The sequence below is a fragment of the Strix uralensis genome, chromosome 7 (genome assembly GCF_047716275.1).
Source record: "Strix uralensis isolate ZFMK-TIS-50842 chromosome 7, bStrUra1, whole genome shotgun sequence".
NCBI classification, from domain to species: Eukaryota; Metazoa; Chordata; class Aves; order Strigiformes; family Strigidae; genus Strix; species Strix uralensis.
This window is the reverse complement of record NC_133978.1, coordinates 19629333-19642126: the sequence shown is the minus strand read 5'-3', so window position 1 is coordinate 19642126 and position 12794 is coordinate 19629333. Positions and strand designations below refer to the sequence as shown.

Below are 12794 nucleotides of genomic sequence, written 5' to 3'. Positions count from 1 at the left end.
CCCTAAGCCTTAGTCCTTTTGACCCAGACAGAACCACCACCCCTCTGCCAGACTCCAGCATGATTAAACTGTCTGTCTTGACAAATCTCCAGCACTCAGCAACTTTCCTGAAATACAACAAAAAAATTCCTGTGTATAACAAAAAAAGCCTGGGGCTGTGATGTAAAGCATTTTACATCCGCCCTCTTTATTAGTCTTTCCGTTATAATGTTGAAAAACATGCAAGTGATTGGTTTAAGTAACATTACACTGACATTTTAAGGACCTTGGCAGAATCTGACTGTACCCCCCCTGTTCAATTTCTTAAATTAGTTACCATTATGCTTAAGGCAGCAATGGAAAGGAGAAATCTTCTTGGATCTAATTTTGAAATATTTCCTTGTAGAGGAGTGGGTTATACAGCAAATGACTGAGCAATGAAAAAAGCCAGTATCTAAATGCTAACACTACAGAACACGTATAAATCCAAATTGAAAGCAATTGTGACTTGGACAATATAAATGACTATGTGGATGTTTTCAAAGGATTTAAAAAGAACAGCTTGAATAGCATGTTTGGTTTTTTTAGAAAGCCACAGTGAATCTGTCTCCCGCCATAAATGTAACAGAAGCTGCAAGTCCAGCAGCTAGCACTGCGTTTCCTAACAGTTCTAAACAACGCTTTAACAAATAACAATTGTACTAGAGGACACCCTCACACAGACAGCAAAACCCTATTTCTATTATCCCTCAAACAAAAAGAGCTAGGGTTGGTAGAGTTCATACTAATATGACACACCTTTCACTCTTTACACAGCATGTACAACATAAAGGTTTTTGCAAAACAGTAATAGATACCATGTTTACCATACCAAAAAAGCTGAAGTATTTCATTTAATCAATGTTCTGCAACCTAAATATGGCTTTAGACTATGAACTTTTTCTGATATCAAACTTAGAAACACAGTTCAGTTTAAAAATCCTGGGTCAGATTAAAATTAATTATTTCAAAAACAAACAATAGATGGAAGTTATTTGGGGAAAGTAGCAGACATTCCACTCTGCATTACTTTGGTCATCCTTGGTGCAAGTATCCACTGATACATATATACACACGTATATGTATACATATATATACGTATCTGTGTATATATAGCTGTCAATGGCTTTCCAAGCTTCACCAAGATTCTTTGGTTCTTCTTTGCTCTTGAGCAAACTTCCTTACAAGTGAAGAAGCTTAGCATTTAATAATTAAAGCATATTAGTGCATCTGTATCTTTTTATGTGACTAAAAAAAATCCCCACCACTTGTCATTCAAAGCAGAGTATCAATTAAATCTGGCTCGTACATACTATTGCTGCAAGAAAATGACCAGATGAACAGGGTTCTATGTCCTAATGACACTCACCTGTTTTATGACCAAAAGTTTTTTTCATTACACGATAGTAACAAAGCATTGTTAAATGGGTAACAGGAACTGAATGATTGATAATGCAACTGTAGCAAAAAAATAGGCAAGGAAAGAATGAACAGATACTGTCTATCTTGCCCCTGAAAAAGCCTTATTTTTCTATATAACATAATGGCATCTCAAGATTAAACATTAGAAAAAAGAAAGCTGTTTATGAGACTATTCCCCTCAAAAAGTGTTCAGACTCAAACCAGAAGAGACCTACCTCTTTCTAAGAGAAAACCAGCCCCAATCCAAACCGTTTGTCTTTTTGCTAGAGATGTCAATCTTCACAATTCAATAGATACGACTATAGGATTTTTTCCATTTCACAACGAATTCAATAAGCTTTGAAAGGAAAGCTGTTGTTTAAGACTGTCATTTTGGGTAGTGAAGTTGTGTTTGCCATTAAACTAAATGTAGGTAGGCTCTGTGAACTAGGCTGGTCTTCCCTGTTTAACCCACCAGGTGGCAGCAAGTTTCTCGACAGCACAAGTCCCTGCTTTAAAATAAGCCCCAAAACCCTTACTCGGGGACTTTTGCTTGTCTGTTTCACTAAAATGCATTTACATTTCTCAGAACAGTCAGAACGCCCAGCCCACCTTTGAATATTCCTCCTCGCTGCCGGTGCCCTACAGGTAAGAGCACCACAGACGATGGTTTACTCCATCAGTTCAGGGAAGAAGCGGCCTCCTCTTTGGGACCCACACGGTGTCCATGGAGCCCAGGGCAGGGCAGCACTGACTGCTCCAACTCAACCCTGGAACCAGCCATGCCTCTCACAGCTTTTGCTACCTGTGTCCTTTGACTGACAGAGCTATTTCCAAGCCGCCTCCCCTCCCTACCCAAGAACAGACTACGGACACATAGACTTCCCCCTCCGCCCTAGCCTTAAAATGCCGAAAAGCATAAATGAGCAATGCAAACTACTTACAGTTTTCTGGGAGGGAGGATATAATTTCTTCTCCTCAACAATACAAGAATTAGAGACAGCTCCGGACTTCCACCTTTCAGAAACACAGTAGCAAAAAATCAGTACCTACTTTCCAAACAAAATCCACAGACCTAATGCTGTTACCTGACTACTTGCTTAACAGGTGACAGTAGACACACAGCATGAGAAGAGAAATCAGGTCAACAACTGCCCAAGAAATTTTCCTTTATTGCAGATCTGCCTTCATATCTGGCAAAAACTACTACAGACAATGGATACTGCAAGGGAATCTTCATGGAAGCAGAACAGATACTGCAAGGGAATCCTCAAGGAAGCAAGGATCATTGCAGCTGGGCACTTACTGCCGTGCAAGTATCAGAACCAGTTCTCTCCTATTACAATGAGGTCTGATTATAATCAGACAAAGACTGACCAGGGATTTTCTTCACATTCACAACTCCGGCTAGTCAGAATACTCATCACAACTAAGATCTGAGTATCAAATCATGAAAAATACTGTCTTGTGAGGTTGAGAAATTTTCCACTAGAGCTTACAAGGAGGAAGGTACCATCATAATGTTCATCATGTAACATTTCAGTCGTACTTAGCAACATGTTTGTTCTGCTCTAATACGGCATCATATGCAGACTGTACAGCTCGCAAGCATGGGAGTGCTTCATAAAAAAACAAAAAACTCACCATTTTTTAACTTGGATCTTCTGCACTCAAACTTTCAGAGAGTTTTCAATTAGAATGCATCTGCAATAAAGTAAAATCATACATTAAAACTCCATTAGCAACCATGTGTCACTTTTTTTTTAATCTTAATTCTCATTCTGTTCTTGTCCTTACTTTAAAAATATACCAAAAAGACTAAATCATGTAACTGTATTGATTGTCAAAATAAACAGGCCACCCCCTCTGCCCAAAAAGCAACCCCAACACACTTCACTATTGAATATTTAGTTCAAACCAACACACAAAAAACGTAGCTATACTGAACAGCCTTCCTAGAATCAACTAACCCTGCTCTTACAAGCTTGTACAAACCAGCAATGGATGTTCAGTTTAGTAGACAGAAAATATCTAGGTATTTTATTTATGACAGAGAGCTCAAAAGCAAAAAAAAAAGCAGCAGCAATAACAGTTAAATAGCATTTACATTCAACTAGTTCTCTGCAAGCTAAATCTGACCTTTTAGGCGACTTTTTCAATAGCCTAAATTTTGAAAACTATTTCTAAACAATTTTCAAGGTCATATGAGACCTACATATGCCAAATAAAACCAATACACAGTGATAGGAGCCGCAGCCCATGCACAAAATTTATTGTGTGCTACTGTTTATAAAATACTTGAATAGTTCAGAACATGCATAAAATTTCCAACTTAGGGGTATGTACAGATTGTACTTCATGGCAAACAAAAAAAAAGGGGAGATGAACTCTAGTGACATAAGTTTCAAGTTGTGTTCCAGGGGATGACAAGGACATGTAGCAAATGTCAAAATATATAACAAAGTACAGTGGCAATCAGTACAGTCCATTATTTGTGAACAAATTAGCACAGGGCTTCAATTTTTATTTTAACCAAGCAGTCCTGTAGATACCAAAATACATGCAGTCTCAAGTTTACACTTTCACTAATGCCTTAGCAGTTGAACAGAGCAATTGCTTACGCGCTGCTTTGCCTAAACAAAAAGTATGTCCGATACAGTTTCAGTTTCCTTTACAGATTTAAAAATAATAAAAAGCTTGCAGCTATTCAGCCCAGTGATTATTAGCTATTTATGCAACCGTAATACTCACAATAAACTAAAAGTACCCCTAACATCTAGGTAACCTATAGATGTACATCATAGGTCTATATATTAAATATTTGCAAAATGAAAACATGCATACACAAAATACAATGCCAAGCTTTACAGACTTGATATGAATCAAAATTTACTTAAACAATGTACAAAGTTCAATTAAAAGTACCTTAAAATTAACATTTCCATATTTTTCTTACTTTTAAAATTAGTATATATAATATTTTTTTTTAAAATTCAAGGTGGGGAAGAGTCTTGAAAAAGCTGGGCAAAAAAGTTTCTAAATTAAATATTTTTTTAAATCTGTGTTCAAGTAATAAACATTCCTACATAGAAATCTTCTGATAAGCTGTAACTAAAAAATACAGTGAATACAATATAGAATTAGCAACATCTAAGGAGTAAACCTGAGGTCAGCATTTTACAGAATGACCAACTGAGATTTTTTTTTTTTTTGGCATTTTTTCTGTCTATTTAAAATACAGTTTTTGCAGCCTCAGATATTTAAGACCATTCTAATCTATCGTTTTAAAGACATTTCATGAAACCGATGTCCATTAATAAATAGTTAGCTCTTAGGGTTGTATTTGAAAGTCTGGTTTAAAAAACAAACAAACAAACTACCTCTACTGAAAGAAAAATCCCATTTGTAAACTCAAAAGTGTTGACAACAATAAGCATAAGATGCTAGTCTAGATGTGCTTTAGTGATAACAGCCCGGTTCTTTCCCCAGATCTCTTCCGGAGCTTCAGCAGCCAGTGATGGACTTTGTGTAAGTAGGAGAGGCACGCTCCCAGGAGGTCGGGTCACCACGTAAAGAGAGGGGCTGTTGTCTCAAAAGCATGGCGGTCTTTCTTCAGCGGGATCAAGTCAGATGGTTTTCCACCTCATATTAAGTAGTCACTTCAAGCGATCCCCCTGGCTATTGCATTTGTTGTCACATCAAAAAGCAGTAATCTAGGAATTCTCAGGCAAGACATGAGTGAGTAAACCAGAAGCTGATGTGGTCACTGTGCATTGTTGTTGCCAGTTCCATTGTTTCCATTGGCATTTGTTGTGTTTATAGTATTAATACCATCTTGCTGAAGAGCATCTTTTCTTGGTGGCATTCTCTCATTGATCCTATCCAAACCTTTTGCTTCTTCAAAACTGCAGATTTTATGTTGCGGAGAGAATCCTCGTATTGCTTAACAAAATGCAAATTTGATATGTCAGTAATGGAAAAATAAATTGAAAGCATATACTTTTTCTAACAAATGATGTTTAAAAACAGGTAAGAAATCAGCCAAAGAAACTTATGGCTCTGCATCTGTATTAGTAAAAGCTTCTCTAACCTGCTTTCCTGAAATGTTCAACGGCAATCATGATTTCAGTTTGTAACAAAAAGAACAAAGTATGGCAAATATTCTACAAGTAGGAATCAAGGGGTTTAAGCCCACTTGATTGCTTCTGCGTGTCCCTGGCATGGCCAGCTATCAACACCAACTGCTTTTGCTGCCCAGTGCGTCAGGCTTATCTTACTAACATCCCCCTTCTCTTTGGTGGAATGTCAGCGAGATGTAAGCAGCACAGCAAGTGCAGTGGAGGCAAAGCAGCAAAGGGTTACAAAAGTAATAGTAGATTTACATCCTGCATATGCATCGATGGCCTGATCCTGCAGTTTTCATGCAGGCAAAACTGCAGGATGTGGTTCACATTCTGTGCTAATCATGTCGATGATGGAAATGGACACAACCACAATCACTGACTTAGCACTGTGGTTAAACAATGGTATCATTTAAATACAAATGTATTTAAAAGAAGTATAGAAAATAGGTATTATTTTGCTACTGATTATTTTAATGAATGAGGTCTGTAGTCGAATTTACACCTGAAAATGGCTGACCACAGAATAAGACTGAAGTCTTTGGGATGAAATAATTCTTTGGAGATTTAAGTACAGCTTTCCACTCACAACAACGGGACCTCTTGCACATGTGTGTGAGAACAGAATATGGCACTTGTTTATATTTTTGGAGATCTGACTTCCTTAATTAAAAACAAAGAATATAGTCATTAAAATGGTGCTTTGCGACCAAATCTGAAAAATCCCGAAGGTAGCTCTCTCAACTGCTATGCTGATTGTCATTTACTTCACTGAATATTGAGCAAGAGGAAATTAAAGTCTCTCTGAAAAGATAACAATCTGAAATTGAATACTCTGAACACAAAATAATTTGATAGCATTTTGCTCAATACCACTAACAAAGGACGTATATACAACTTATTTATTAGCACAGAAGCACTAATAATCCATGGAATTTAATATGCCTCATACTGGCAGCCTGGTGTATATACTGGAAATAAATTTGGTCAACAAATTATGTTCAAAATCCATAGAAAAAACCATTACATTTATACGTCTTGCACTACCAGATGTTATGAAAGTTTTATAAAAATATGTTCAAAGCCATTAAAATAGATTTTATGAGAAAAGGCATGCATAAACAACCCTCCTTCCACATATAATCCCCCCCGCAATCAAATAAAACCTTACAGTTGAATGCAGAAAAAAAATGCTAAACACTACTATTTTTAAGGACTTCAAGACAACACCACGTATCACAACATGCTATTATACAAAAACCTACTGCATGTTTTGTAAAAACAAACAAAAAAAGACCAAAAAAACCCCAAGAATGTCCCTAAAATATTAAAGATAATCATCATCCTAAAGCCAGAAATGAATGTTACATGTAAAAGGGATGAATCAATGCAGTTGATTCATCTCTGCTTGTGCAAGTTGAAAGTAAAACACACCCACACAGAGTACTTTTGAATTCCCTCCCAGACACCACAGATCTCTGCCAATGGCAAAGACTCTGATCATACCTTTTTCAGCCTCAATTGCCTCTACAGTGGCTGTACAGAAGTGAGCAGATGCATGCAAAATGAATGAGAAAGATGAAGAGTGTAATATCGCATAGCAGAAAAGGCAATGATCAATTTAATATAGTATGCTACGCCAGCTTAGATTACAATTAGTTAAAATGATAATTAAGGTTTTAGGGGGTTGTTTTTAAGTTTAAGTGAAACTCCTCCTAAATTTTAACTAATACAATTTATCAACTGAAAGTACATCAAAGCAACACTAACTAACTGATGTTATTAACTGCACATTTCTGCAAGTTTTTAGGGTTTTGGTTTGTTGTTTTTTTTTTTTTTTTTAAGACAGCAACAGGAAATTTCAACTGAAGTTGTGGTATGGTTTAAAAAAAAATACTAAAAATCTATTTGGGTCTACTATTTCTAAATATTAAAATGGATTAGTAAGCTTCATTAAATTACCACGAAGGACGCTATAAAAATAACACTAGTAGTGTTTTAAGAAATTATTTTTCTCTTTATGTTTAGCTCCCTGAAGTTTACCTAGTACTTCAGTTTCTCGCCGTGTTTTAAGCTAAGACAGGTATCTCTGAGAACTGAACCGTGAAATTTAAACCATAAAAGACAAATCTAGCAAGTCATATTTACAAAGTCTCATAAATTGTTTAGTTGAATGAACAACAAAGTCTACAGCAGGAAGAGGTTTGGATTTAACATAGTCTTGGTGGGTGAATTAATGTGAATATGAAAAAAATCTAGTTTACTAGTTGTTTTTCAGACTAAATAACCATGACATCTGCTGTAATTTCTTAGGTGTAAGATCTTTCCCAGTTGTTTTAGAAGTGAAAGTTTTAACATAAGGTTCTTAGGATATCAAAATCGAAATAACTTTCTATTAGGGCAGACTTACTAAAGAAACCATTTTCTAACTATGACCTAAGCTGTAGCTAAGTTTCAAATAATGGTAACAACTTTTTACCTCCCCTACTATGTGCCATGCCTCTAATACTGTAATTTCAGAAATGGTAACCAAAAATAGCATACAGAGTGGCAAACCCACTTGCGTAGTGCTTGATACATATTGTTAACAACAAAAATTGTAACAGCGTATTGAGGCAAATGTTGAGGAAACTAGTCATATAAGAAAACATGGCATTAGATCAGAATAGAATTCTTTAAAGTGAATTAATTTTATACTTCTCATTTCCTATCCAACAAACACCAGACAACATTTCAATTGCCTACACTATGCCCACACTATGTTGTTATGTATTAATTGCCTACATTATGCCTTAACCTCACTGTTGCATAAAATTATAATTTTCACTGAGATATTCTAGAAAAATAAATAAAATTAGATACTTGCATTAAGTGCTGCTAAATAGTGGAATACTTGAGGGCAATGCAGCAGTTGAACTTTTACATACTGTACATTCCATGGTACCAAAAAAACCCCAAAAATAAACATTTCCTGCATTTAAATCTACAGAGACAAGGGCAATCCCAGAATTAAATCAAAAAGCCACCTGAATGGATGGTTATTTAAGTTTATGTTAAGGGAAAGAAACTTTCTCAAACTGTAAAAATAAATTAGTTTAAGAATTATTTTAGAAAGTCACCAAATACATACTTTCATACTATAATCAATTTGCCATACAAATACAAAGCTATGTAAAAAAACAACCTCTTTCCACCATTTCCTGTTACCTGTGAAGTCTTTGTTTTCAATCTTTTCCTGAAAAGATCACGAATACTGATTTGTCTCTGTAAATTATGTAGCTTGGTCATAAACACAAGTTTCAAAATTTACTCCTAGTTCATTCTACTTGTAGTACTATTATTCCAAAAAGATCTTGGAATATACATCACAGTTAAGAAAAAAATAATTTTCAACTTGACATAAAAGAACAAACTGACTGGAAAATACAAGCACTTCAAAAAACCACACTGTAACAACTCAATTTGGAAAATAATTTTGTTGGATTCTCTTTTGCAGGTACGTCTAAATTTAAACTATATTATTTGTAAACCCTGATAAACCTCAAATAAATACTGTGTCATACTAACATAACAGATAATCCTGAAGTCTTTGCTCAGAAAATTCTCAATTTGAGAGCAAATTTAAACAGGGTTCAGTGGCATTTCCATCCTCATTTCCAGCTCTCCCTCTGCTTTACTTAGAGGACAGATCTGATACAAAATCCTTGCCAATTTTCAACACAAAACCAAAAAACTATCTTACTGCCCCTCTGACTAATAGGAAGGGCAGCAATGAAAGTATTTGGCTAGTACAACTGATTTCCATGGATGTACTTATTAGGCTTGTGTTTAGTATGTTGCTGAATAAGGCTTTAGGTGTTTGGGTTTTTTTTTAACAGATGTTGACTCAATTTGGAAAATTATTTTGTTGGATTCAGTTCACAGAATAAGTCACTAGGAAATGCTACTTTAAAGAACAGTACTTAATATGGTCTTTAATATTTCAGCTACTGTAATGCAAGTAACATAAATAATAAAAACCATAAATCTACATTTATAAAAAGTTAGAAACACACAAAGGCCATGATTTCCCAAAGTCTGTTTTTATCCTAGTATATTAAAGCTACTGAAAAATAACCTATGATTTTTTTTTCAAAAATATATCCATATATTTCTAGGGAAAAAAAAATCATATATTGACTTCTTCCATAGGATGTAGTTCTGCACTTTTCCCCCAAATTATATTTTGTAACTGGCTTGTCTTTGTTTAACCCTTTCACTACAGTTAGAATTTGTATCTCACCCTCAGACTGCTCTGTTTTACAGAAAGAATCTGTTCAAGCATTGCCCATAAAGGAGTTGTATTTGACTGACTAATGTGTTTGGTGCCCTGCTCTGCATTATGTCAATGCCAACAAGCTTCTCCCTGCTGAGAATGGCCAGTATCTCACAAAAGATAGCAGGTGTGGCTGAACAAATTCCTGAAACAGTAGTGGTATGTGCTAAGATCTAATACTGAATATGTTACTGACATTAAGAATTATAATAGGCATATATGCAAAAATTGCATACGCATTGCCTTAATGGTGACTTACATATATATGTACATATATATATATTTGCCCTGATAAAAAAATTTCAGCCCAGGTCTCTAGAGAAATGTAGATATACACTCCAATTTCTTAGAGCTTTCAAAGCTTCTTATAGATTTAATAGCAACCAGCACAGCTAGACCTTTTCCCAATATGCCGTTGAAAACTGAGCACTCGTTAATACCGAAATCTGGAAACCCATGACATATTGGCCAATTTTGTGAATTTTCAAGCAACGAAAGAATAAAAATTACTAAAATTAATATTATGTTATTTTCTCAAATCTAGACTAGTTTAAATTATTGATAGTATATTGATCAACACAATATACTTCAAAAGGTAATTATTTGTAGTAAGAAATCCCACTATACTATCAGTGACCATATTTTTGCCAAGATTATGAATTCACTGATATTATGATGATTTAGAAATGTGTCAATTAGTGAAGTTTTATTTTATTTTTGGTTTATTTCTAGCTTTGCAATTGAGCATAATAATTTGAAAACTACATTTTTAAGACTGAAACAATAAAGTTCTTATCAGTAAAAAGAAGGTACTGCAATTTAAGGAGAACTAACAGTTGGCATGAGTTATTTTTGAACAATCAACACGACTAAAACAAATGAGGTATATTAATGTAGCGCACCAAGGAATATTGCCATCAAAAGTTCTAGTCAAGAAGAAAACCACACCCACAAAAATCCAAAACGCATTTTGCATACTTTCCAAATGTTCTCACATTTTCAGTAATGGTAGAAAGGCATATGTTTTATGTTAAAAAAATTTTCTAGTCAGTTTGATCCTCTCTGATATTTGTAATGCAACATGGATAAAAATCTGTTAAATGAGAGGATTATTTTTTAAGCATAATAAAGTATCTTATTAAACAATGAAAATTAAAACTGAACATATGCTTTTGGAATAGTTGGATGGATTAGGAAACATACACCATTTCTTGTTATAGACATTCACAAAACAATCACATACATACACTGGACATATAAACTTACTTGTAGACATTATATGTCCACTGAAAAATGACTTAAAATATGACATTCATGTTTCAAAGCTATTAAAAACCAGCTTTGATAGCTTAATAGAAAATGTAGTGAAAGGCTTTAAAAAAACTACATAGAAAATTTTAAAAATCCAAATAAACAGCTTAAATCACAAAATGAGAAAAGCAGCTACTCTTGGAAAATAGATTACGTAAAAAGTGGTATTCATGTATCACAATCTTTCAATAGTTATAAAATTCAGTGGTCCCATACACCAGTTTTATACTTTCTAGTAAAGCCTGAAGATGGCCAATAAAAAGTCTTTCAATATTTAAGAGTGCTGCTGATACAAAGTCCAGTTTCAGACTGGTATACTTTAGTATCCACCATTGTGAACAGAAACGTGGACTTCATTATTTTAATGAAGCATTCATAGCATTCTCCCTAAACCTAGTTAATCATGGTCTTTGTGAAAAATATGATCCAATGATTCAACAGACTAAAAAAAGAAGAAAAACCTTTTACAAAATATTCAATGAGCCAGATTACAGGTATATTTTGTATAGAGTTCTTTTTATTTTCATGCAAAAAAATATATGCACACTTAATAACACCCTTTTATTTTGATTTATTTACAAGTTTTAAATTCAATCCCTTTATTCTCAACTGATTTTATAACAATTACTGAATATTTTTCAAGTACATTATTGTTCAAAATGCACAGACAATGTGCAGCAGCAAATGCAGCAAACCTCAAAAAACAAGGTGCTACAACATTGCTTCTACATCAAGAGACAGACAAGTGTCTGGGATAGTGGTTTAATTTTAACACTTATACAGACATACATCTATACCTAGAGAGAGACAGACAGATCTAAGAAAGCAGCTACATCTGCAGAGGAAGGAAACAGCATGTTACAAGGACAATTCAGGGAGGTCAATTATACATAGAACATTTGACAAACAACATAGAGAACAAACTTTGGCATTAATTACCAGGGTACAAAACATAGCACATTTCAATCTACCAATGGAGTGTAATATGGAACTCTGCAGCCTGTAGCTGTTTGTTAATATTATTATCAACAAATATTTGACACTGTCAATGAAAATACTAACACATCTATAATAAAACCATTTTAATGGAAAGCAGACAAATAATGATGCAAAATTACATTGCCATTTTTGTATCGGTAATGATCAAATGCCTCAATACCAGATCTATAAGGTCACCCCACTTCAGGCATCTGCACCACCTGAAAAATTGTAAACTAAGGAAGCTCAAAGTCTGAAAAATGTGGCCTGACACCGCTGAACTCATTTGCTTTTAGTTTTATACCCTGGTTAAGTATCCATTTCACATTGCCTGATTAACACATAACACTATGCTTGTATCAGCCGCTAAGACAAGAACTGAAAAGCATAAGAAATTCCCTGCATGCATTATGTGTAGTGTTAGCAAAAGAGTGAGATGTGCCCCAGTCCATCTGAGGCACAGCAAGTTGCATAACATCATTACCACTTTGCAGGGTCTGTCGTCCTCCAGCCAACACTCCACTAGGTAACATTCCAGTGGGAGTCAAACCCTTGAGTGTCAGCACACTTTCACTCTCCTCCCTGGTGTGAGAAAAAACAGTAACAAACCCCTAAATAGCCACTCATGAACACTTGTAATAAAGTAAAAT

The 12794-nt window shown here is 34.8% G+C and overlaps 1 protein-coding gene across 15 annotated transcripts in view; it reads right to left on the bottom strand.

Annotated features, from left to right (window-relative positions):
* The window catches only part of PPP3CB (protein phosphatase 3 catalytic subunit beta), a 58950-nt gene that overhangs the window by 8610 nt on the left and 37546 nt on the right, over positions 1–12794 (bottom strand). For 4 of the 15 annotated variants that reach the window (XM_074874669.1, XM_074874670.1, XM_074874677.1 and 1 more), the window contains 3 exons: positions 12629–12726; positions 7047–7076; positions 3664–5361 (listed from right to left, as the gene is read on the bottom strand). In XM_074874669.1, the coding sequence (XP_074730770.1) occupies positions 5183–5361; positions 7047–7076; positions 12629–12726 (307 nt within the window). In that variant the 3' untranslated portion in view covers positions 3664–5182. Of the gene's footprint in view, positions 1477–1655; positions 1792–2363; positions 2437–3063; positions 3124–3663; positions 5362–7046; positions 7077–8747; positions 8776–11665; positions 12002–12628; positions 12727–12794 lie in introns of those variants that run through there. The other 11 variants (XR_012629669.1, XR_012629665.1, XM_074874671.1 and 8 more) reach the window with 9 other exon arrangements.